Raw genomic sequence first — 25,830 nt, 5'->3', positions numbered from 1 at the left:
GAGCATGCGGGCAGTCCTAGTAACGTAGTTGTGTGGTGATGTATAATTATCACTCATAAGCCTTGAACTTGTTAGGCTTTGGTAAGGTTTGTATATACACGGCAAGAAAACTTCCGTGCACATGGAATAAATCATTTGATTTCACGCATTGCTTTTCTGCGCTATGTGCCTGCAGTTATCTGGAGCAAGGCTGTTGTAAGACTATAACGGGTAGGTACAGAAATATACTTTTAAAATAACTTTCAGAATATCGGTGCTTTTGGGCAGACCGGGTGTCACCGTTGAGGTGATCCAGTACGACCCCTGTCTTGGTGTTGGGTGATGGGGTTTTGGGTACGTGCCCAATCCCGGGGACTGCCTTGGGAGTTGCACTTCAGTATTCTAGTTAAATAAGTGGAGCTCGCTGGTATCAGGGAAGGAGTAACATACAAGCAAGAGACTAATTCACAAGTATTTGTTTGCCTTTATCCCCTCAGCTTCTTAAAAGAAAACAAACAAACCAAGTGCCCTACTTGTATTATGTAGGGATATATATTGTGACCATTCTGTGGGCCTGGTTATCTCATCCAAGTATTTCTTTTAATGTATCTTTCCTTTCAAAAGAAGCCTGGTAGGTGGTTCTACGGAAAGATTTGCCCTCTTGAGAAAGTTCATTAAGGCTGTCATATAGCTTCTTGCATGGCTAATTTCCAACTCTCTATTAAACTTGACCTCCACAGCAATAACTAGATAAGCCTAATCAGAAAAGACTGTAAATTGAGAAGAGGTGAGGAGCTTTCATGTCTGTTGCAGGGACCAACCTGTTCTTTAAAGCGAGGAGTTTGCAAAACCACACATTACCGCTGTGCTCGTGGCGTGTGAGCCAAAGCGTGTTTGGGGCAGTCGCCGCAATGCTTGCGTGCGCTGTTACACAACTAATTGTCATGCAGCAGGTGTGCTCAGCAGCGGAGTGTTAGCTCTTAGCATACAGAGGTTAACAGGAACAAAAGTTACCCTCCTAGGATTAAAAGATCTTCAGCTTCTTAAAAAAAAAAAAATAAAAATGAAGTCACTGGCTCCTGTGTGCTGTTTCTCTTCAGCTGAGCAGAGTTGCAGAGGAGAAAGCAGGACTCGGTACAAAAGTAATAGGTGTTGGAGTGACACAGGGCAGAATATACCAGAACTACCGAGTGCCTTAGGAACACTCTGGATTTCACGCAACTCTACTGCATCAGTCACAAACAAATTCCTACAGTCTGTGGGCTTTGTTACCACTGTTGGCTATGGTTCAGCACTGATATAAAATTGAATGTACGCTATGTGCACTCTGTGGGAGGATTCTTTTAGTGCCAACGGAAGCATTGTCTGTTCGTCTTTGAAGAAATGCAACACTTGCTACTAAGGAATGAAAATAGAATTTTCCTAAATTACACACACACAAAAAATTATAAACCAAATGGCATCACTGTTGGTCTTAAAATGATGTAGGACACACTTACCCAAAATGTCTTCGTGCACTAAATGTCTTCAGCAGTGTGCCTTCTAAGAATAAGCGTGGGTTTTCTAAGCGGATTCAGTGTTTAATTTAATAAAAGCACTTGGGTCAGTGTTTTCTTAAAAGCCAGGTTGACTGCCCTTCATAAAGATTGAAGTATCACTCCATTGTCACAATATTACAAGCAGATGACAATAGTGAATAATGAGATGAATGTTCCTTACAGTTTTTCTTGCTAGAAATAACTTAAAGGATTTGAACATCTTATTTTTGAGAAGTATCACGGGAGGAGTGGCAAAGGAAGCTCAGCATGTTCCATCAGTTGGCTCTTGGATGCTTCTTCCAAAGACACTGAGGTCTGGCTGCCTTTCGTCCCACCGTTGAGTGGCATCCAGCCGACGACTGACGTGCCTGCAGCAAACACGTGCTCTCGGAAGCAGGGCTCAAGCCCTCAAGTAGCCCTCAAGCAGCAGGGCTGCAGCGGCAGTGGCCTCTCCGGGGCAGGGTGTTTGTGAACATCTGTTGTTGGTGAATGTCATAATTAGAATTTCACTGTATTGCCTACAGGTTAGTTGTGACATCTTCTGGAGCTTAGTCGTTGATGGAAAAGGATGCCAAATTAATTGGGATTAGCCATTTGGTTGTTATAAAATAGCTTTTTGGCCCACAACATTTGGAAAAAACCCCCAATAGTGGCATAGAGGCCTTACCCCTGGTAGCGGGGGGAGTACTTGTTGTCTTTGTTCTGCTTTGGAGCACCAGTGGCTGCTGCGAGCGACAGCGGACGCAGAGCTACCTTAAGTAGGTAATCCAGGACCTCCTGTGGAAGCTTTTGGTTGCCTTGCCATTTATCACACAACGATGCCTTGGGCTTCCTGGGCATCTTCTGAACACGGTGATAGTGCTTGTGTCAAGAAAGCTTTGCACATCTGTTCTGGAGGAGGTTAGGCTTGGAGGTGTATTTATCTTGGGTTCGGAGGATCTCTGAACCTTACCTGGGGGGAATGGCATTTAACTGGGAAGTTGAAAAGGCTGAGATGCAGAATCTTTGCTTCGCTTCATCCTCCTGTTTCTCTCTAGGGCGGTAAGGATCATCTAGGTACCAGGACACATGCCAATGTCTTGGAAAGAAACATTCCTGATTCTAAACTAGCATACCTGTAAATAGCTAGTTTTACTTTAATCAGCAGAAAATATGCTTTGTCAACTGTGAACGGTGCTGTAGTAAGCACTGATCTGGCTGCAGTATCTTTCTAATGGGGGGTGTGCGTGGAGGAGCAGCAAACACTTCTTCGGTCATCAACAATAAAAGATAATTGCGTATAAAGTGCAGGATTTTAATGTAATTGTCTGGGGAAAATGTGCACCTGTGAGTTGGAGGGCTTTTAAAAAACTAAAAATGCTGTTCCTGAGTATAAAAACTATTATACTGTGACGCGAGTGTCCACCAAACTGTTGCAGTATTGTTCTCCACAGATGATAAATTTCTGAGCTGGTAAGTCACTCTTCATTTCTTTCAAATCTAGACCTCTACAGATCTCTGCTGTTTATACTATGAAATACCCCAGGACTCTGCGCTGTAGATCACATCAATCTGAAGTCAGTGGGTTTTTCTAGATGTGTAGTTAATCAGGAACTGGTTATTTCCCAGTCCTCTTCCTGCAAATACATTACACGGACACTCAGAGTTCCTTTTGGACAGCTGAGAATTGAGTAATAGCAAGGGGTTTCTCACATCGGAATAATGATGAGGGGAAAATGGATGAGAGTTTCAGAGAAAGCGTGAAAATGTCTTGAACACAGTAGTTCAAATCCTGAAATGCATTGAGTGTATCCCTAGCTCGCTCTGATGCTCTAAGCATTAGGAGTTTCAACAAAATGCTGAGCAGCTCTTGGACTTCGGGCTTAATAGACAATTGTTGCTTGGATGCTTGTTCTCTTTGCGAATTACACCTGTTCCCCCACTATTTATTCTGCTGATCGGCCTCTCTGGCTTGCTTTTGGTCTGGACAAATAAGTTACAAAACTGGGAAGAGGCAAGCTTGCAAAATTTACAGGAAGGCTTCCCGGAGGCCAAAGCTTATGCTGGCCAACACTAAATTGTGCTACTTTTGTGTGGTGAATCCACACCCTGTGTCAGACAGAACCGGGTTGTGTCGGGTACTGCCCCGCGCGCTGGTGGCAGCAACAGGCTGACGGAGGATCAAAAAGTAACGAAGGAAACCCTCTCGGCCCTGGGGTCCTTCTGCTGTCAAAGAATAAATGCTGCCACGCAGGGACGGGCACTTCAGGGGTTCATCTGTACACAGGGGGCACTTGTTTGAGGGCGGTGTTTGTGGTTTGTGCTGGGTTTCTTGGCCTGTAAAGCCAAGACTTCAGTATCCTACAGGTCAGGCAGTTCCCCAGATCAGGCGCCACAATAAAGAGGGGTGTCTCCAAACACCGCGCCTCCTTCTGGAAGGAAGCCTCCCACTTTGGGCTAGAGGAGCATTTCCCGGGTTACTTGGCAGTGTGCGCCGTGTTCTGCCTTACGTAGAAGCAGCTACTGTACTGCGGCTTGTCGCTGTGCTTTGTCCTTTTTCTGTCTAGTGCTCCCTCTGTATATGAGATGTACATTCTCCCAGCCCTGCGTTGTGAACTGCTAAAATGTTAAGGTTTGAGGTAAACCTCCTATGGTCATTTTATCCACTGCTGACACTACTGCAGCATAAACATTGGTGCCTTTATTTAATGATTTGCCTGCCACTTCTGACAGATGGTTGTTTAGTCTTATGCATCTTGTGTGATGGAGCATCCCCAACTTTTCTTGACATCTTGCTCAGTTGTTTTGCTGTTCTTTTCTGCAGTTTATTCTGGGCATTGTTTGCTTAGTTGAATTGGAGTTACTGTTTGTTTCTTTGTCGGTGCTTTATCATGTTACTGTTTCTGTACGCTTAGTATAACTTTTTTTTCCCGTGGTTGAAGACTGATTGCACTGTATCGTCTCGGCTGTGTTAGAATGAGAAGTTTGGGCAGGGGAGGTGGCACCTTCGAGGCCATTGATCCCATCTTTATAACTTTGCCCTTTTAGCTAGGAACAGATTATTTGCGCAGAGGTTCGAGATTGCACAGGCAGAATCAGAAGGACCAAACTTTACATAAACCATTTATACTAAACGTTGGGAATGCTGGCAACATAAATCAACTACAATATCTATTACCAATTTATCACTTTATCAGTATTATCTTTGATAGAAGTGGCCCGAACACGTGGGGAAGTGAGCCGTACCTTGGGAAGTTTAGCCCTCTCGTAAATTAATTATTCAGGACACACAGAGCCTGGCCCCTTCAGTGTATAGTAATTCTTTCTAGCCAGCATCCAGGACTTTAACTTCAGTGGCAATATTAAATAGGAAAAGTCTCAGGTGAAGCCAGTATTTCAAAGTAATTAATCATCTTCCCCTCATGGTCCCTCCGCCTCTCTCTTGGTTTTCTTTAACAAGGGAATTTCAGTAATAAATCTTTAATGATATATGTTAAGAATCCTTCATTAATTCTTGTCTACTTATTTCTTTTTTTGATGCTTTTATGTTGTATGTTGGGAAGTTAAAACACACGTACAAGAAAAAACAGTTACAGCAAGCCGATAATTCGGCCCAGTGGCTGGGCGGCTGTTTCGTGGGTGCTGAATGGCTGTGTGGTACACTTGCTAACAGGAGTTGCTGGTTAATGCTGGTTGGGCTGTCAGACGAATGCTTAGATACAGTTACGGAATTGCAGCACCGATTGCACAGGGAAAAGCAGAGAAGAAGGTGGTTTGCCCTCTCCTAAACTGGAGGCGAGCGAGCGCTCGGTTTCGTCGCGCGCAAAGGCTGTGGTGTGTTGTCTGGTCTCGGGCGCTGCGGATGCCCATGTGGGGAAGGCAGCGAGGCGTGCTGCTGCCGGTACGGCAGTCGGATGCTCCGGCGCAGCGGAGGGGATGTATCTTTAAATAATTCTCGTTAGGCGCGAGCAGCCATCACGCCTATTCAATGTGACAGGGACAGATGTGACGGATCGGTTCTGACACACTTCCATACCACAAGTCCGTGGCTGGAGGTGACTGGTGTCCTTCCTCCGGTCCCGTCCCCGCTGCAGGACAGCACAACGACGCCCGGATGAACCTCGCCATCGCCCTCACTGCTGCCAGGTACGGCGCTGCCATCGCCAATTACGCTGAAGTGCTGCGCTTGCTCAAGACGACAGACCCGGCCAGCGGGAAGGAGCGCGTGTGCGGGGTGCGCTGCAGGGATGTCTTAACAGGTGAGGACCGCAGGCGGCCTCCTGCGCGGCACCGGGCGCCCCGCGCTCGGCGGCACCCCGCTCGGCGGGTGGGAGCCGCGGCTTTCTGCAGCGGGCTTGGTCGCTGAGCCACGGCTTGGCCACGGCTGAACAGAAAGCATGGCGCTTCAGGAAAGCGTGCTCTTTCCGTTAAAGAAACACAGAAATAATGAAACGAGGGAGGAGCGGGGAACGCTGCTGTCTGTAAATATCAATGAACCGGCAGAGGAGCCATCTTCCCAGAGTGCAGTGGCATACCATTAGTGTCAATCATCTTTAACTTCTGTCAGATTTTTCACTCAAGTCCTAGTGTTTTGGCAGGGTAGACTAAGCTTTACATCCAAACCCTTCTGTCAAGCAAAGATGATATTGTAAAATGCTACATGCTGAACAGTAATAATCCCATTTACCAAGTCTATGGGTTGAGACTGAAATCTCTCTTGTTCGAGAGGCCAATTTCAGTTGAGCTTCTACCCGGTCTACCTTCTTCTGCCCTTACAGATACGGTGGAATTTCACTGTAAAACATTTTCACGTAAGACCAGATTTGAAAGAAATCTTTGTTAATTTTTAAAAACCATTCCAGCTGTTCTGTTCACAGAAGCACGATATACTTTACTGTAGATCAAGTTCATAGATGGATTAATGCTAGAGAGTGGCAGCGAGCAGAAAAACAAATGATGGATGTGTTTGATACTGTTTTCTTTCACAGGGCAGGAATTTGATGTCAAAGCCAAATGCGTTATCAATGCTACGGGACCTTTCACAGACTCTGTGCGCAAAATGGATGATCAGGAAGTACCCAACATCTGCCAGCCGAGTGCAGGCGTGCACATCGTGATGCCTGGTTATTACAGGTAACGATATTCAAAGCCTCGTAACACTCTCTGCTGGCATCTAATAAATAAGCTTGCAGAGACGCGTTCGTAGGTTTTACGGTAGTTTTGAATGCACAATTTGATTTTTACTTTTTGCGTTTTTTAGAAGAGGATTCTGGCAGTGTGCCTGTGAGAATAACAATTTCACGTATTCAGAAAAGACTGAAGTCTTGTAGTTCTTAGTTAAAACCCACCAAGGCAGAACTCCTGCTGAAGCAGACGGGCGTTTAGGCAGAGCATCTACATCAGACTTGTGAAAGGCACCTTTTTTAATAATGAGTTGGAGCTGAGCGTACTTACTGCTTGTTGACCTCCCCTAAGAAAACACGAATCAACCTTCCAGAGAGGAAAGCTCTTCTCCTGTTAAATATCAAACTCTGTATGCAGTAACACTCTGCCACTGTACTCTGCCACGTTACGACTCCATTCGTAGTAAATAGGAGTGCAGCGTATACACAATACAAGCAGTAGTTCAAAATAGCAGGATTAAATTCAGACGCTGCTGTGGACACAAGCCCACCCACCTGTGGCTGTTCTGGTGGGAAGGACTTGCCTGCCTCTGCTGACCTGGATACAGAAGAGGTTCCCGTGGCGCTCTGCGAGCGCGCTCTCTGCAGACTCCTGCTTCTTCCCTTATTTGCTGCTGCAAAACCAAATCCCCTTCTACCGAGCAAGCCTCGTCAGTTGAAGCTCAAATATTACCTTTGGTTTCTGCAGTCATTAGCATCCTAATGGAAATTCACATTTGTAGACTTATTCCCAATTCTGTTGATACAGTGGTCTTACAATAATGCCTTCCATATCATCATTGCACTCCTCTGTGAATATAAATTTAGACTTCCAGTGCACAACATGTTGTTTTGGCCAGAGCTGTCCCAACAGGACATGACCATAGACTGTAAAATGGAGGTGCTTTTGACCTAGTGTAAAATCACTCGTGCATTCTGTTCTTTTTTTGGTGTCTTTTCCCATGAAGAATGGGGAAATGACTTGATAGCTTTAGTGCTATCAAGCACTTTAGTGCTTTAAAGCACTAGCGATGTGGAGAAATGGGTTGTAATCCCAGTTTCCTCATGTACTGTTTGGAAGCACATCTGTGATTGACTTTATGGCCCTACAGCAAAAACATGTAAAGGTTTAAAACTTTGAATCACTTTGTAAATTCAAAATAGAAGATGGCTCAATATGCGTGAGGGCTCTTATTTATTTATTGTATAATAACCTAATAATTTTAATTGGAAATTAGAGAATTCTTGTTCTTCTTGTTCCCCTGTGTATGTCAGCATGTGGGCTTTGCTTTCCGTGTAAAATAGTGTCTGCCCACATACTGCCTCCACAGTACAGCTGATTAGATAAAATGGTACTGAATTTCCTTCAAGTGGCATAGCTTAAGCCAAGGAGCTGCCTGCTAAATGGGAAGTACTCGTGGTGTTTGATCTTAGTTCTACCAAGTCTTCTCCTGGTGCCAAGCAATAATCCTCAACAAGCAAAGACTGTCATTTCACTGCGTCCTCTTGCCTTGTAGCTAATGTTTTTTAGAAGTTTGGCCAAGACTCATACAAAGGAAAACGTTATTGTAACAGGTAGAGGGTTTTAGATATAAACATAGTTAAGATTTTGTAGAACTAATGTTAACCTAATGCATTCATTTGCCATGGGTTTCTTACTCATTTGTGTTCTTCATTAATAGTCCCAGTATTCCTCCTTTCATTAATTCTATTTTTAGTACACACATCTATTCCAGCAGCTGGAATAGGTCTCTCTCACTCCCTATTGTTTATTTTCTGCTAAAATGAGAGGGGATTTTGGCTACCTTTGTTCAGATGGGCTTCCTGCCTGAAATGTGTCTGTGAATGCAACGCTTCTTTCCCCTCCCATCTGTGAAATTTCAGATGTTTTCTGTCTTTCTTGAGTTTTCCTATCTGCTCTCCGTTCCAGGTAAACTTGTCTGTTAAGCCTTAGTTCTAGTCTACGGAAAGTCACCTGTTTGCTCCTGAACTGTGTGTGTGGTGCTTTGGTCAAACGCCTCTGGAGCCCCAGGGCAGCCAGTACTTGGGTGTTAGGGTGCTTGGTTTTGATGGGAAACCCCTCACTTCTAAAGTTTGTTTTGGTGGCTCTTCAGTTATTTATGTAAGATGGAACTAACGTAGCGATAGGAGGTTGAGAGCGCGCTTCCCAGGATAGGTGGTGGTATTTAATTCAGTAAATTAATTGGCGTATGGAGAACTGTTTCATCCTCTCTCATAACTTGCTGTGTCATCTAACTGGAAACACTTCAGTCCATAGGTGTCACAGTGAAACCTGGTACGAGGTTTGGTGAATAAGTCTTTACTTGGTTCTCTTTAACAGTTTTTACAAAATCACATTAAAAAAAAAACTTTTGAAAAAATGTCTGAAGTTTTCTGAATATTCTGATACCATATATTAAATCTCTAGTTTCCTCTGTCTCTAAATCAATAGCTTTTTCATTTTAAAAAGTAATCATTTGTCTGACGTGATTTACCTTTCACAAATCTGTGTTGACTTCCCCTATTAAATTGTACCTCTCCAACTGTATGCTTAAGCTGTCTATAAATATCATCTAAAAAATGTTCTAATATACATGCTATATATGAAATTTTCAGCTTCTCTTCTAGCCTTTCCAGATATTGAAAACTTACCTTCAGTAATCAGTTTAGACTTCCTAAAAATGAAATATTCAGTGATTCAGCTTGCGGCTCTCTTGAATAGGTAATTCGTATCCAAGCAGGTCTTTGTCTACCTTCAGCTTATTGTGTTAGTAGTTACCTGAGCCCGTTGGATTATTCCCCTCTGACGGTCCTTATCACTACCTAAATACATACCTCCCATCCTCCTTCCATATACTTCCTATATCCTCCTTCCGTTACCGGGAGTAGGTGCAAAGCCTGAAGGCTGCCAAACTGACTGCACGTGTTTTCGCAAGGACTTCCAGAACCTGAAATGAAACTCAGCATCTTTCCTTTAAATAAAAATGAATGGAAAAAAGGGGCAGCTTAAATATTTTCCTATATAAAAGCTGTTTGTTTTTGAAGCGTTTGGAGAAGCCTTTTGTTTTCTGAAATATAAGCAGAGCTATTTAATAAGTGATAAGGACAACTGGTTTTGTACATGTAGGGTTTGTTGTTTTTTGGGTTTTTTTTTTTTTTTGCATTATACCAGGAAACATTTATACATAAGTTAAAATTTCCTGTAAGAAGATTTTTTTTTTCCTTCATTTTACTGAATCGTCCTGTTGGTAGGACTGGCATAAATAAATACGAAATCTCTGAGTACTGGCGTCGGGTTAGAGTCTGTTGGTCTTTACGGAGGTGATACCTTTTGCCTTTTTTCCCTTCAAACACGGTTCCCCCTTCAGGAATGCCGTAGCGAGAGCTGGGAGCAGTTGGAATACGCCTCCCGGCCCAAATCCTGCGGGAGTCCGTAGGCGTTCGTTCTGTTCAGGCGGCAGGTCGTCAGCAGACTCGGGCTGCAGCATCACTGGAGTTTCTCTGTTCAAATGCACTCGCAACGCTTACGACATCAGTGTGTGTTGCTGTTCTCTTGTCTTCTCTACTCTCTTCTTCCTATTACTGACCCTCAGCCCTACGCCCCTGCCCCACCTCTACTGCCAGTGCTAGGCTGCAGAAGTCACTGGGATTTGGTATGTCTTTGCTCCCTACGCAGAGGACAAAAGTCAATAACTGATAACTTCGGTTAATATTATTTCACCTTAAATTTTTCTTGTTATGTACTTAAATGCATCAAAACAGGACTGGGGGTCTGTTCTTACTTCTTCCATTTCCACGTGCATTCTGTTTCAGCCTTCCCTTCCCTTTGTGGCAGAATATAAATTAGTCTATTTTTTGATTAAAAGCAGTTGCTTGTTCCGTAACGAGTTCCAAGTGAACTTCCAAATGTTTGTATTTGACATTCCGATGAGCAAGACTTTCAAGAGTGGATGGAGATGTGAGGTATGCCAAAGGCCTGATTGCTTGAGTTAAGGCTGTGGTCTGCTAACTTGCTTCAGAAATCAAATTCTGGTGATATCTGAGCATCACATACAAGGGCCTTATTTCTCAAAACTTCTGGGACTGCCTTTTAAAGTCAGGTCACGGCCACATGGGAAATAACTGATTTTATTTTATTTTATTTTACTTTTGTTCTTAGCTCAAATGATTAATGTTCTAATACTTTATCTGGGGTGGAAGATGTGCAAGAACAGAATCCCTGGTGATGCCTGACCTGTTTTGAACCGTGTCCCTTCTTTATTTCAGCCCTGATAATATGGGTCTGCTTGACCCAGCCACCAGCGATGGTAGAGTGATTTTCTTCCTGCCGTGGGAGAAGATGACGATTGCAGGGACCACAGACAGCCCGACTGATGTTACGTCCCATCCCATCCCAACAGAAGAAGACATAAACTTCATTCTGAATGAAGTACGCAACTACCTTAGTGTTGACGTTGAAGGTAAACCTTTGTCAGCTCTGTTTCTCCCCACGCTGATGGTGCTGATGAGCCTGTGGCATTTCAGTCTGAGTAGACGCTGTCTGTCAAAAGTTTTTCTGAGACCTTGATAACTGTGGTTCTTGTGCGTCTGGGTGTTTCTAAACCTAGTGGGGCATAAGTCTCATCTTGGTCTATCGATCAGACCTAAACAAGGATGCTTCTTCAGATATCCCTGCAATCGCTGGGCTACTTAAATGGAGGTTGGTTGGTATCTGCATGCTCAGACTTTGCATACCTTTTGCCTAACTGGCACTAAGTGTCCAGCTCCACGGCCAAGTTCTGGTCTCTTTGGGTGGCGGGCGCAAGGCTTTGCAGATCTGGGAGAGTTCAGTCATACATCAGCGCAGGTACCTCAAATAATTCACCTGCTTGTCTTGAAGGAAGCGTTGTTCTGACTTTTCCCATGTCTTTGTTTTTATTTCCGTTCTTCTGGCCACTGTATTTTTAGAATTTACTTTTCTTGGCATGGTAAATATCTAATAGTGTCAGTGTTCAGTGGGAGAGGAACGTACACTGGGCAAGAAGGGGAATTTATAAAAATTGCTTGGTGACAGTCGTTCCCTTCAGTAGCTGAGCTGAGAACACACTTGTAAGACGCTGGCCTGCTTCGGCTTGGTGCTGGTTTAAAGGAGAGAGGCTTCTTTCCTTTGGAGCGAGGTGTTTTAAAATCATTCTGTTGAGAGCATTTGTACTTCTGTATTTCTGCTGTAGTAGGAGCATTAAAATGAATCTGAAGAGCACTGTCAGGAGCGGTGCAGCATCCTTAGGTTTAGGAAAGCTTGCTGTCTGGAGATGGGCAGCGCTAGGTTACTGGTTTCCTGAAGTGGACAGTTGATGTCTCTGTGTTGTATAATGCTCAGAAAAAGTCTTCAGGAAATGTACCTTCAAGTTTCTGGAGCAGAAGTTGATATCAATAAGTGCGGGAGGCCAGGCAGGTAGCTGGTAGAGTTAGGACTGTGAATAAGACAGAGATTTTGCAAGGTATTTTACAGAAGTACATTATGAAGTGTTTAATTCTTTTGAATGAAACCTACCTAGGTGCACGCTGTTTTTCACATATGCAATTAGCAGTGTTTATAGATTGCTTGTTATTGAATTAACAACTGTGCTGGCCATATCAACTCACTGCAGACCTGCCTTTTTGCTGCCAGAGACAGTGCCAGGGTTATCAACAGGCTTGGATGTGTTCCAACTGTTTAATTATAGTGTCACGCATGCTGCTTTTTCTAGTTTCATTAGTTTATAAACGTAATATGGTATCTTATTTCTGTGATTAACACTTCATTTTGGCAGGTTAAACATGCTGGCAGAGCACCATTGATTTCTGAAATCTATTTTGTGTTCTGTGGGGATATTTTTACACCCCGTTACTGATTTTTCAATTATCATTTATTTGAAAGTTGTATTTAAAAAAAATGTTCCAAAGACTTCAGCATAAAGCAAATCGGTCAATTTTTCTATTGCAAATTTAATAAGGGACAAAACTAATTTCATTAAATTCTCTATCAGTCCCATGTTTTATATGTCACAGAATCCCAGACTGGCAGGGGTTGGAAGGGCCCTCTGGAGCTCACCCCGTCCCACCCCCTGCTTGAGCAGGCACCCCCAGAGCAGGGGCACAGGGCCGCGTCCAGGCGGGGGGTGAATGTCTCCAGGGAAGGGACCCCACAGCCTCTCTGGGCAGCCTGTGCCCCTGCTCTGGCACCCTCAAAAAGGACCACCAAAGAGAGCAAATGGACCTCTGTCTCTGACTTCGTTTTGGGCTGGAGAAGGTTACTGGTACTGATCATGGCAGCGCTGGTTTTAACTCTGTAGCCCAGCTTATTCCATTACTCTAGAGAATCTTTTCCAGCTTCTTGAGTTGCCCAGCTAACAAGGATGATGTGGTGCAGTCCTTGTTTCACAGCAAGTATCTACGTGCAGGCAAAGACCAGAGGAGGGATATGAGATAAATACCTATCAGTTCTTGGCTGACTTTGGCTGATCTTTGGTTCCGGACAGTAAGAAGAGGAGATGTGTTGGCAGCGTGGAGTGGCATTCGTCCTCTGGTCACAGACCCCAACTCCAAAGACACACAGTCGATATCCCGGAATCATGTCGTCACCATTAGCGACAGTGGTCTTGTCACAATAGCAGGTACTGGTAGTTCTCTTAAAGTAGCTGCTTAGGGCTTCCCCAGTGTATTTTATTCAAAACTTTTCTTGTTACAGAATAATCCTTCATGTTCCTATAACTAGATAATGATCTGTCAGTGGTAGCGTGACTGGCTTGTTGGAGCAAGTCTAGTAAGAATAATGTGATATATATCGTACGTATCAACTTGGTATCCGCTTGCTCTCCCCAAATCAATAAGTAACTGTGTGGTTACAGGTGGGAAGTGGACAACCTACCGTGCCATGGCCCAGGACACCATTGATGCAGCTATTCAGGCGCATGATCTGAAGGCAGGTTCCAGTAGGACCATTGGACTGCAGCTACAAGGGGCTGAGGACTGGAGTCCCACTCTCTACATTAGGTTGGTCCAGGACTATGGACTTGAAAGTGAGGTGAGCCATGTACTCTGCTGATGCTCAGATGTTTCTGTGTTGGAGGGTTTTGTCTTCCCACTAAATCTAATGCCGATATAACGTATACAAAGGTCTGAGCCCGATAAGAGCTTATTACCTGGCCGGGGCAAAGATAGTTTTAACAAAAATAAATTTTGAAAATTGTTCTTCTCTTCTTCCCTTTCCCCTTCCTCTTAATCCTGACTGTTTCCTGCTTTAAAACGTTACGACATGCTAGGCTTTGCCCTCCTTCGAGCCCAACAGAATCCATACTTCAGATATGACTGCAGCGTAGCAGCAGAGTTGGAGCACCATCACGCACCATTACCTTGGCACATACGTAGTGGTGTCAGTGCTGGTCTAACCCATTCACAGCGCAAGTGGTTTCCTCCCACTCAATCAAAACCGAATACCCTCCTCAGCCTATTTGTCACCAATAACAAGAGAATTGACAAGACGGTCGTGTGTATACTTGATATGCTTTCAAAAGCCTACTGAATTTGGTTTCAACTCCGCAGGTGGCTCAGCATCTAGCTTCAACATACGGTGACAAGGCTTTTGAGGTGGCCAAAATAGCCCAAGTTACAGGAAAGAGATGGCCTATTGTTGGAAAACGTCTTGTATCTGAATTTCCTTATATTGAAGCTGAGGTATGTGGGAAAAACTACATAACGTTCTTTGATTCTCTTCTGGGGATAAGCAGGGTCTAGAGCAGGCCTGTCTTGCTCTGTAAAAAATCTCCATAAGCCCTTTCCTTTGGTGAGGTCCAGATCTTTTTTCAGTTCTTGTTTCCCTCCTTCCCTGGAGCATGCTTTATTTTTATGTTTATATTTACACATATTAATGCACATAATTAAATATTTATAATTATAGAATGTCTATTTTTTTTTCATATGCACATGTTTGATCCCAGGTGCATTTTAGAAAGTGTTCGAAGAAAAAGGGAGCTTTTCAAACCTTTCCCTTGGCTGGGGGGGACCTAGTTACAGAAAGTTCCTTTTGTATAGCCAGCCCGGCAGTGCGGTTTGTGATGCTAAACATAACTTCCCACAATGCCCGGCTACCCTCTCATCTGCTTTTTTCCCCCTTGTCTTATTGTTCTAGGTTGTCTATGGTGTTAAAGAGTATGCCCGCACGGCAGTGGATATGATTTCCCGACGTACTCGCCTGGCATTTCTGAATGTGCAGGCTGCAGAGGAAGCCCTGCCAAGAATCGTAGATATAATGGGGAAAGAACTTAACTGGAGTGAGCAGAAAAAGAAGGTACAAAGGCTTTTTAATCTGAAACCGTTTTGTTTTTCTTAAGTAGTTTTCACATTAAGGATCTAAATTAGTTGAATAGAAAACTTCAAGTGATGCTTTCTTCCTGAGAGAATGATTTCACTTGGTGTCTTTGATAAAGTCTTAATGACAAAAATAGCTGTGAAATGAGTTGGTGTTGGCCAGGGGAAAGGGAAAATCTGCATCCTGTTGTTCCCCAGCTTTAGAAGTGAAAGCAGACTTGGCGTTACTGACCCATCCCTGCTCAGATATTTTGTTTACTGACATTTTTAAACAGATCTGCCTCAGAAAGGGAGGATCTTGTAACCTGTGTCACAACTTTTTGTCTGCTGTGTCTTTTTAAAAGCAATGATACTGAGTTTGCACCATTCTCTGGCCTACCTTAATGTTTAAGGTCGTTGTTAGCTTCCTTTGCCCCCAGCGGGTCTGTGCTCAGACATACAGCGTGGGACTCGTCTCGCTTGTGGTGTTGGCAACAGGTTGTCTCTTAAGCTGGACTCTGTGTGCCTGCTCTGTAGTAACAAGCTTTGGTCAGACGACTTACGCTAACAAAGGCATCTGCTGTGCACGCACTGAATCGTGCCCTACAGCCCTCTTTAGATCTCCGCAAGCTGTCAGGAGTACCTCAGGTAACTAGCTTAGATGTAGGCATCCCACCTACTGACGTGAAATCTGCCCCTTCCGAACTAGCGCATCACGTCAGTTACCAATCATCGCTGCTTTCTGGTGTCGTGAAAAGACAAATGCCCAGAATCCCGGAGGCAGGGCTTGTAATGCTGCTCGGAGTATGCTGGTGGAAAGGCAGCGCAAGGAGTGCTGTACCTGAGAGGGACGCGTGGTTTGGGACTTCTTCCACTTCTTTCAAGCAAATGGAACCTGGGAATGCTCCCCTAGCCCTTCCACTCCAAAGGGGATGGGAAGTTTCCCTTGGACTGTTCGCAAAACCTTTTAGCCACTTAGAAGTTTGATTAACATTCTGGAAGGAGCTCGTTTGAACCCTGCTAGCCAGAGCACCTGCGGTGATTCCAAAGCCTCCCCACAGGAACGCATAATGAAGGAGACACCATCGTGCCACAGCTGTGATCTGTGTTGCTTGCCTGCATGGATGTTGTGCAGCCTCATAGTCTGAAGCCTTGACTGAAGTTAGAGGCTCTCACCCTTACCCAGTGAGATTTGCTTGTAGAATAATCCACCACGTTAACCAAAGCTATATCAATTCTTCCATAACGATAGACTAGAAAATGGGAAGCTTGCAAAGCAAAGCATTTGAAGCCAGCACGCCATTAGGGCTGCGTGGACAGCCTTAGCTCCAGCAGGCTGTAGTTGGGGAGTTAGGCACCCGTCCTCAGCCTAACCCGCAGGAAGGAAAGCTAATGAGTACCGCATGTACCTGTAAGACTTACAAAGCCATCCATGGCTTGTGTGAGCTCACTGACGCCAGCGAGGTGGTCTCTGGGTTCCCCGAATGCCCACTGGGGTTTCTTTTGGAAAAGTCTCCTTTTCTTTCAAACGAGGCTAAAAACCCCTTGAGTTATTGAGCGTCTCTTCCGTAGCCGGTCTTGGGCCATTTTGAAGTGCTGCATTTTCACAGCAGTCTGGCATTTGCTATATTTCAGCATGACAGACGAGGCAATTCAATGCCCATCCAGAAGAGCATTCTTCAGTTTAGATCTTCTAATAAGACCACTAAATAAGTCTTTGTTGGTTTGGGACTTCAAGGCGAATTTCTGTGCTTATAGCGAAGTACGTAAGAGTGGTCAGTATGGTTGAGTTGGTCTCTTAATACAGCTTCGCAAACAAGTCTCTGCTAGATGAAGTGGCGTATATGTACGTGTCTAGGAATCTTTTCCTGCTCTGGTGGCCGTTTCTTAGCATGCTTACTTGTGTTTGATAACTGCAGTGCGGACTATTTAATATTGGTGCCCATGTGGCAGATGCTTGTGTCACTCTTAAAACCGTGTTGGGTGTACCCGTCGCTGTAGGGAGAGCTCTCTTCTGCACTACTTCATGTATGGCAGGTGTTTATCACTTATTAAAAAACTGGCTATGGAAGACCTTGCATTGAATTTTCAGGTAATAAATTAATTTTACTGCCATCACAAAAACTAGTTTAAAATGTAAAGAACCTGCCAGGTTTGAGCCTCCCGATTCCCTCCGTGCCCCAATATTAGGCAGTTAGGTGAGACATTGCACTAAGATACCAGCTGTGAGTTAAACAGTGCTTTGTAGGCCTGACCTGCAGGCACCATTCCTCACGAAATGGGTAGATAGACCCTGTGTGACTGAAGGTGTGGTATCGTCCTGGAAGCGTTTACATGGTAATTAGGAGTCTTTACTAGGCTTGATATCTCTTTTCAAGACTAAAGAGTGCCTAAGCTTGAGTTATTTTTTTTAAATAATTTTTGGCTACCATCTGTTTAATTTTTGGACCTTAGGTAAATTCTAGCTAAGTGGAAGAAGCTAAAAAATGCTACATTAAAAATAATTGTGCAAGAACTTGCTATTCCTTGGATATACAGTTTGTCCTTATTTCGTTGTAGGAGGAACTTGAAGCTGCTAGAAAATTTCTCTATTATGAAATGGGCTACAAAGTAAAATCGGATCAATTAACAGACAGCTCCGAAATCAGTCTAGTGCCTTCAGATATTGAAAGGTAAGTAGAGTAAGAGAGTTCCCTATGCTGATAGGAATTAATACCTGTCATTCTTCTGAGTGCAGTTTTTCCCACTGATAATCCTTATCTTGCAGGTACAAGAAGCGATTCCACATGTTTGACAAGGACAAGAAAGGGTTTATTACTATACTGGATGTGCAGCGTGTCTTGGAGGTAACGCTTCCTTGTGTTCTTTCAGTTTCCTTTTTAAGCCTCTTATCTAAATTTCCGAGTGTGGCACAAATAGTGCTGAACAATCCAGCTGATGTACTTCTGTGCTTTTTTTTTTTTGCCTAGAGCATCAGCGTGCAAATTGCTGAAAACACACTTCATGATATCCTCAATGAAGTGGATCTGAACAAAAACGGACAGGTTGAGCTCAATGAGTTTCTGCAGGTAGGTTTTCTGTGTTACAAGAGATGCTGTGGTAACTTAAATACCTGTGACTTTGTCCATTAGATTTTCTCCCCCTTTGCTGGAGGACTGGGTCGGAGACTAGGTGAGCGTTGCTCGGGTAAACGCTGTAGTGTCGATGCCCTTTGCCAGATCACAAGGTCAGTGGCACGCAGCCATCCTCGAGCAGCAATGATATTCAGGGATTTGTTTCATGTGCAGAAATGACGAGGCCCAAAGAACAGGCCCATTTTTCAAAGTATTCCCCAGTACGGACGTGAATTTGGCTTTTTTAATCCAGAAACGCTGTTTAAATGTATTAAAAAATGCTACAATTGTACGTTGGAAGGTATATGGCACAGTTATGCATGCTGACATTTATCTGGGTCTGTTAAGTGACTGGTAGTTTCTAAACTATTTTGAATATTTTCAAGAATGAGCTTGTGGTTAAAGCACATCCAATCCATATAATCCCATTTTAACTCCTGGCTTGGCTAACGTTATCTCGGTGTGTGCGAAAGGCGTTACACTGACAGCCCATACATCCCTGCTTTTTGCAGAGCTTTAAAATAGAATTCAGGGTGCCACTGAACCATTTGTTTGCCCAGCTCCTCTTGCATATGCAGTTTGCCAGCCAGCTTTGTTTTTGCGGAGCCTTTCTTGGTGTGGTATTTCAAGTGACTGCCATGTCTTTCCTGCCTGGTGGCAATGATGAATGCCGAACATGAGATAAATTAATGCTGGGGATTTTGGTCAATGTCAGCCCTTTCTTCACTGTGTCAAGTTAAACAAACAAGATCAAGGCAAAGGAAATGGTAATTGTCTCTCTCGAGATGAGCTGTAGATAAGAGCAGCATTGTTGAATCTAAATGCAGAAAATTTTCACAGGTTGTGTCCAGCATTAGAAAAAAGGACTATTTATTTGCCTAAAATGGAGCAATTTAGCTGGGTAACTGCAAGGCACCGGGGGGAAGGGGGGGACAAAACCCAAACAAACCGTGGAGGGGAAAGAAAAAGAAACAAGGGCTTTGGGAGTTTATGCTTATGTATTCCAATATAAGAGAAAATTGCAGCTGCTGTTCTGGCTCTTGAAAAGGGTCTCCCTCGCACAGCCCTTTGCATGTGAAAACTTTTAATGGGTGGGGGGGAACCCACTGTTTACTGTTAGGGCTGTGTTAAACTGTAACTTGGTTAGTTTGGATACACAGTGGTTAAGAAGTTGAAACTAGCAGTAATTGTTTTCTGTGGATTTTTTTTTTGTGGCTTTCTAGGGTTTTTACTTTACTGGGCTGCATAGCCTCACTAGGGCTTGCCTGCCCTAAGCCATGATAGCTGTAAAATATAAAAGGCACGTCGCTGTTGGTGTAGTTTCACTGTTACTTTTGTAAAACGGTGTAACTCTGGCTACTGGCTTCCCCTATACATTTCACAGCGCAATCTATATATTTAAGGCTCATGATGGGTGCTGCAGTAGTGCTCGCTTGTGCCTGTGCACCTCTGTCCTGTAGAGGAGAGCGCAGCGCACGGGGAGCCGCTGCGGGGCCAAGTGCTGAGGGGGAAGTGTGGTCATAAAATTAACAGGAGGTTGCCATGGAAGGAACAAAATACATTAAATGGTTGTTTAATTTTTTTTTTAAATGGATCTGTTAAGTCAGTTCCCAATACTTTTGTGTTTGCTTTCTGAACACTTTCAAGTAATTGCATTTTACCACAGAATGCTTGTGGAAAGCCATGTGCAAATATTTGTGGACGTTTATATTAGAATATAGGAACACATTGTACGAGGGTGGCCGCGTAGCTCTCCGGGTGGGGAGCAGCGCAGTGCCAAGTGCTTTCATCCGGCCAACCGCCGATTGCCGACGTAACTCAAATAACGGCCTTGCGAGAACCAGTCCCGGCAGACACCGAGGCTTCCGCGTGTTTCACAGAGGGAAAGCGGACCGCAGTGAGCCGCGCCGACTGCACCCAGGGCGCTCCACCACGGCAGGGAGGCAGGGCTCTGACGGCGGTTAGGTGCGCGTGGAGCTGTCTTAGGGCGGGGACGCTTCTTCTGGAGACTTGCATACAGAAGCCTTGTGCTGCTGTCATTTGTGCTCAAGAAAGGAGGGGGACCTTGGGAACTAGTTTTGTTATGTGGAGGCAAAAAAAGAACCCAACCCCATGTTAAATCAGGAGGAAGCCATTTTCCCACCAGCAGGTTTCCTTTGGGGTCCTGGCAGACCTGCGTACCAGAAACTCTTGCTCTCATGGTAGTGCCAGAGGATCAGCTCTCTCTGTGGTCGCTTCCCCAGAGAGCATGCAGCGCAGCCAGACCAGGCAGGCACAAGGCTGTGTTGTCAAGCAGGGTGAATGGGTGCAAGGGCAGTGCCTCCCCTCTTAGGGCCTCCCTGTCCGTGTGGGGAGTGGGGAGGGAGGCGAGGGAGTACTCAGCCCCAGCGATGGAGGACTTCCCTTGCTGGCTGTAACTCCTGCTCTTTGACCAGCTGCCTCTGCTGGTCCTCTCCTTCCCGACTCACCCTCCACCTTGCCTCCTGGCTGCACAGGGTGATCGAAATGCCTTCAAAATGCAGGGAGGTTTTTCTAGCCTCAGCTGGGTCTGTAAAGCACAGGGTTCCCTTCTGTCCCTTTCCCCTCCCGGGTTCTCATTCCTGCTTTGACAGGGTTGATACCACATTTGCATAGGTCCAGCTGCAGATATAATGAACAGATTTTTCTATAGATGGGGAGAAATCTGAAGGATTCTTAACACTCAATGGGAGTAAGAAATTGCATTTTGTAAGCACCGATTGCTTTCCATAGTAGTCTTTGGCAAGCTGACTGCATGTAATTTCAAGTCTAATGCTCGCTTTATCCGTGGGATAAAAAAAGAATTAACTAAAATCTTAGCACTAGTATGTGTTCGTTAAGATAGAGCTGAGTCCAGTTTCAAGGACTTAAAGGCAAATTAGTTTTAAAAGTCTATAAAGGAATTTGGATTTGAAAGAATTGTGGAAGTCAAGTACACTGTCACTACAAAGAAGGGCACATGAACAAAAAAGGTCATGGTCCAGGGTCAGTGGTAGATCAGGAATGGTGTGCTTCTATTAGGTACATCTTTCAGATAGCAAAAAAGAGGTTAAAAAAAAAAAAAGCCTGTGAAAGGGATGGGTTATCCTGCATTCTTAAATGTCACTGAAAAAACCCTGCTGTTGATGGTTGCCTGCACTGTTACTTCCAAGTGGATCGTATTTGGTACTTCTGCTCTTGCTGCCACCTGTGCCCGGCCAAAACTTTCCCTGATGTTTCTGGAAAATAGGAATCAAGCTTTGGGGTGAGTCTTTGAAACCATACAGCAGTTTTGCTTTCTATATGGAAAAATGAGTTCTGTATATTCTTTAACGTTTGCTAAGGGCTCTTGGACAAGCTCTGCCATTGTTTGGACTGGAACCATGTCAGCATCCACCCTTGGTGGCCCAGGGGCAGGACAGCCAGCCGTGTCCGTACGCCATGAGTTAACAGCACCAAGCTGCACGACTCCGCTGGTGTCCTGCGCCCCATACGCCGTGTCGGTGGAGGGCTCGTGTGGTGTCTGCTCAGGGACTGGTGTCGGTGGTAGCTGCCCTGCCGTCCCCTTGGCTGCTTACTGAGGCCTTTCCGTGAGGGGCTGTAGCGTCTACCTCTGTTCTTCGTCTTGCAAATGAGTTAACGGGATGCTCTCCCTGTTGTGTCTTAAGCTCATGAGCGCTATTCAGAAGGGCCACGTCTCTGGAAGCCGGCTGGCTGTGCTCATGAAGACTGCTGAGGAGAATCTGCGCCAGAGGGTGGTGATTCCGGTGGACCGGAGCGGTGGTGGACTCTGAGTTCCGACACAACGTGTGCGCGCAGCCACAGCCAACGGAGATGCGTGGCCGCGCCTCTCTGCTGAACAACATTCCAGTGCTTCTGATTGTCCTTGCTTGGTCAAGATGACTGGTATCTATTGGTGTAGCTCTTACAAAAATACGATGGTGCATTTGTTTTCATTATTAATGGCTTTCTGTGCAGCTCTTAACACTCCAGTACGTGGCCTTTTGGACTGGGTATTGTTTAGACGTAGGAGTTTATTAACGAGAGTTCAAGAATACAGTCTAGAATGATTTGGGTGCTCACACAAGCACATGTGCACATACTGCCTTGTTCATTAACTTTTATATCGCCTTTACCTTTAAAGAAAACGATGCTTAAAGTGAATCCTGCCGTTAAATGTGTTGCGTTGAGTTTTGCAAATGCACACTTAGTATTTAAAAGCTGCTGCTCTGTCCTCTTCGGGGAAAAGCAAGAGAGGGAAAGCTGATGTTCTGGACTGGCGATGGTATCACAAAAGGAACTAAAGTGACGCTCCCTGAGGTAGTGATGACGGTGAGGAACTGCCACAAGCCTTCTGCGGGTGGCTGGCTTTGCTCTTCCGAGCGCTCTGTTATTTCAGTGGTACCAATACGTGGCCAGGCGAAAATAACAGCAGTACGAAGCTGAGAAACTGCAAGACGTCTTGATTAATCACCCAAGTTAATAATTTGGTTAAAAACTAGGGGACAGCTTTCCTTTCTCCCATATTAATAAAAACAAGCTTCCTTTAATAAATAGCGTTGTCTCGCAGGTGGTGGTTCATGCTGTAAAGCATTTCATACTGTTTCCCATTTTGGACAAACACTAACGATACGTAGGATATGGCCAGGCTTTGATAGCATGAGTCTTAATTGTTTATTTAAAAACGCTAATGACAGAGTGAAACAATGACATTTGTTTTGCATTCCAGTAACTCTTCTGTAAAGTGAAAGGGCTATTTTTGAGCAGATTAATGGAGAAAAACAAAAATTAGGACCACTCTCTTGAGCTGTTTCCAGTGATGCTGTGTCTGGCTATTTGCCTTTCTGTTGTTAGGCTGACTTGGGCCACGGGCGGGTGGAGGAGTTCTGCCTAATGTAGAGCATGGAAGGGGGAAACATAAGAATGGCTTATTGATTGATTTGTCATCCTGTTATATACTTTGAGTATGAATACCAATTTACAACTCAAAACAAGCCTCAGTTCTAAGGTGTCAGAATTTCTACTTGTGTAAAATCTGATCTATTTTAACTGATGTGACCACTTCCACTAATGGAAAATAACAGCAACGATTACTTCGGTATTTTAAAAGGCAAAATGATTGCATACACGAAATGGAGATGCTGAGGAATGCGCGTATGTAGCATAGTCAGTACAGACGTGTTTGGCTGGAGAGGCAGAGTCCTTTAAAAAAAATGCAAAATGAAAAATTCAGGTGTTTAGAAATAGTAGATACAAAAAAAAGGCAAACCTCATTTCAAATTCATACACAGTTATGGTTTTGTCAGTCCAAACAACTGGGAGAATCTGGAGGGAAGGAGACAGTTTCAGTAAATGCCTTTCGGATGGTTTTTGCATGTTATAATTTTTTTTTGATGCTGCTTGTACCAAAACGCAGGTATTGTTAAGGGGCTCTGGCTTTTTTGCTTCGAGTCCTGTGCTCATGAGGCACGGCCTATGGGAGCGAGGAGTTAGCACATTTGACAGCATGAAAGTTCTTCCCCAAACAAAGGGGTTTGTTTCGGTGGTCCTGCAAGCTTCTCTTTGGCGAATATGTTCCAGCATATTCAGGTAAAGTATCTAATGTGTGACATGGCTTCGTACGTCCAAAACCCCTTGCAAACAAGAGCACAACAGCAGACTTTGCATATGCTGCGGATCTGGAGGGAAATGAGTGTACAGTACGCAGGTTATTTTGGCTCAGTGCGCAAGGTAAGGAAGGAAGGGGTTTAGGATTCCACTGCTAACAATTTAATTTAGAACAAAAAAAAAGAAAAAGTAAAAATAATGAGACCTTTTCCAGGCCACATAAAGAAAAAATATTTACAATATTGAACATCTTTTGTATGATTTAAATGAGAATTCTCCTCCACTCCCCTATAAATGGCACTGTTAAGAATTAATAATACAAGTTTACTTGTAAAGCCACAATTTTCTGCTTTGTACCCAACGTCTACTCTTTGTTCCCTTGCTGCAGTAATATTGCGTAGGGAACGTGACTTCGGGGTTTCTTGGCTGTGCGTGTGTCCTCCGATACGAATTTGCTTTGCATCTTCGGCACTTTACTGTGGTGCTTCTCTGCTCTTTTGTACGGCACAGCAAGATCTCGTGTGACTACCTTGTGTAATGGGAGAAGATTGCATGTGTTACCTAAAACAGCTAAATCTATACGTGAAAAAAAACCCTAGAAGTATTTATTTATCAGCTCGCATTTGTTTTCAGGAATGTTGACTTTGTTGTTTATTTTGTTTGGGTTTTTTTTCATGTGAATGTACTGTAGAAAGAGTTGTAAAATGTCACTGTCTTGCATTGTTCTGATCCTATGTGGAAAAGCAGTTATGTGATTTCTTTTTCTCTTTATATTTTTCTTTTTTTTTCTTTTCCTTTTGAGGTGGGAGTTGGATTTCTCAACGGGTGTTTATTTTGTGTTTTAAATGAACTGCACGCCCTGGGGGGAGGGCAGGCGTGCACATGCAGCGTGTTTGTGTATGCGTGTATAAATACGGGTGTAGATATGTACACACATGTACAGACACCGCCTCTTTTACACGTGGCACTTGCATATTTTGTTAGGCTGCTGTTCTAGACTGAACTGTTAAATACTGTGTTTGAGGCTGGGTTGTCATTTTTATAACTGTCTCGGTGTTTTACTGCCATTATTTATTACTTTTGATATTCAGAATGAGCCGCATGCATTTATAGAGCAATAAGAGGATGTATTTAATGTGCCTTGTTTTTAACTGAGTAGGAACTGAAAGCATGAATCAATAAAAGCGATTAAAAGTGGTCCCTTCACCGGCAGTTTGTTACGGCAGTTACAAAAATAACTTTGATTAACCTCAGAAAAGTTTATTTTTAAAGGAAAAATGTCAGAGATGCTTGTTGGTAAACATAACATAATTTTGTCCGTGCTCTCCCGTTTTAGCTCAGCATTTCGCACTTTGTAGTTTAAAAGTGAAAATTAGGAGTTAATACAGCACTCAGCATTCTCGGGACGTAGGAGCTGTGCGCACTCGCCGAGGACACGCAGAGTAAGGTGTTCCGCGCTGCCGTCTCATGCTAGAATTGCAGCCAGCCAGCGGCCCTGCATTTTGGGGGGGGGGAAATGCCAGTCGCAAGCGCTCCTTTGCACGCTGATGAATTTCATCGTAACTAAAATCAATAGAAATGAACGGAAGAGATTCCATAATCCATTTTGATCATTTCACATGTCAAGTTAGTCCAGGGTTGCCATGTGTTGATAAATGTTCTGACAGAAAAAATGCGATATATTTTCATTGTCAGTAAATCAGTAAAGCTGTTATCAGTTTTAACGCAATTTTTATAATCTCCATATTATTTTATAGGTTTTAATTTACACTTGTAATAGGGACATTCCACAGCTGTGATGTAGCTGTGCCGAGTTGAGGGGTTGTGTATGTGCAGGCAAAATGGCTCCCTTCCGCGTGTTCCCCCCAGAAATAACCAGGACCGATACCTCCAGAGTATAATCACGATGATTATGAATTTTTATCAAATCTGTGGGGTGCAAGTGATATGTCAGAAAACTTCTGCTACAGTCGTCTTCATCCCCAATATTCTGCAGCGCTAAGATTGCCTTGGGCCATGATCCTGAACTGGCTGCTCGAGGTGGAACCGAAACGAGCCGGGGTTTTTGAGGAGCGGTGTTTTGGGGCTGGGTTCCCCGTGCTTTGCACGATTTCTCCACTGAATGTTCAAAAATTCAGATTTATTGTG

The 25,830-nt window shown here is 44.1% G+C and overlaps 1 protein-coding gene across 2 annotated transcripts in view; it reads left to right on the top strand.

The window, feature by feature from the left end:
* GPD2 (glycerol-3-phosphate dehydrogenase 2) overlaps nucleotides 1-24,881 on the top strand; it is a 61,418-nt gene extending 36,537 nt beyond the window's left edge. For both annotated transcript variants that reach the window (XM_075092708.1, XM_075092707.1), the window contains exons 7-17: nucleotides 5,591-5,755; nucleotides 6,485-6,629; nucleotides 10,925-11,118; nucleotides 13,159-13,293; nucleotides 13,528-13,703; nucleotides 14,222-14,353; nucleotides 14,808-14,966; nucleotides 17,525-17,637; nucleotides 17,733-17,811; nucleotides 17,935-18,033; nucleotides 21,744-24,881. In XM_075092708.1, the coding sequence (XP_074948809.1) occupies nucleotides 5,591-5,755; nucleotides 6,485-6,629; nucleotides 10,925-11,118; nucleotides 13,159-13,293; nucleotides 13,528-13,703; nucleotides 14,222-14,353; nucleotides 14,808-14,966; nucleotides 17,525-17,637; nucleotides 17,733-17,811; nucleotides 17,935-18,033; nucleotides 21,744-21,869 (1,523 nt within the window). In that variant the 3' untranslated portion in view covers nucleotides 21,870-24,881. The remainder of the gene's footprint in view (nucleotides 1-5,590; nucleotides 5,756-6,484; nucleotides 6,630-10,924; nucleotides 11,119-13,158; nucleotides 13,294-13,527; nucleotides 13,704-14,221; nucleotides 14,354-14,807; nucleotides 14,967-17,524; nucleotides 17,638-17,732; nucleotides 17,812-17,934; nucleotides 18,034-21,743) is intronic.
* The last annotated feature ends 949 nt before the right edge of the window (nucleotides 24,882-25,830 follow it).

This window comes from Phalacrocorax aristotelis, chromosome 5 (genome assembly GCF_949628215.1).
Source record: "Phalacrocorax aristotelis chromosome 5, bGulAri2.1, whole genome shotgun sequence".
Classification (NCBI taxonomy): domain Eukaryota; kingdom Metazoa; phylum Chordata; class Aves; order Suliformes; family Phalacrocoracidae; genus Phalacrocorax; species Phalacrocorax aristotelis.
Note: the sequence above shows the minus strand (reverse complement) of the source record. Positions and strands in the feature narration are given on the sequence as shown.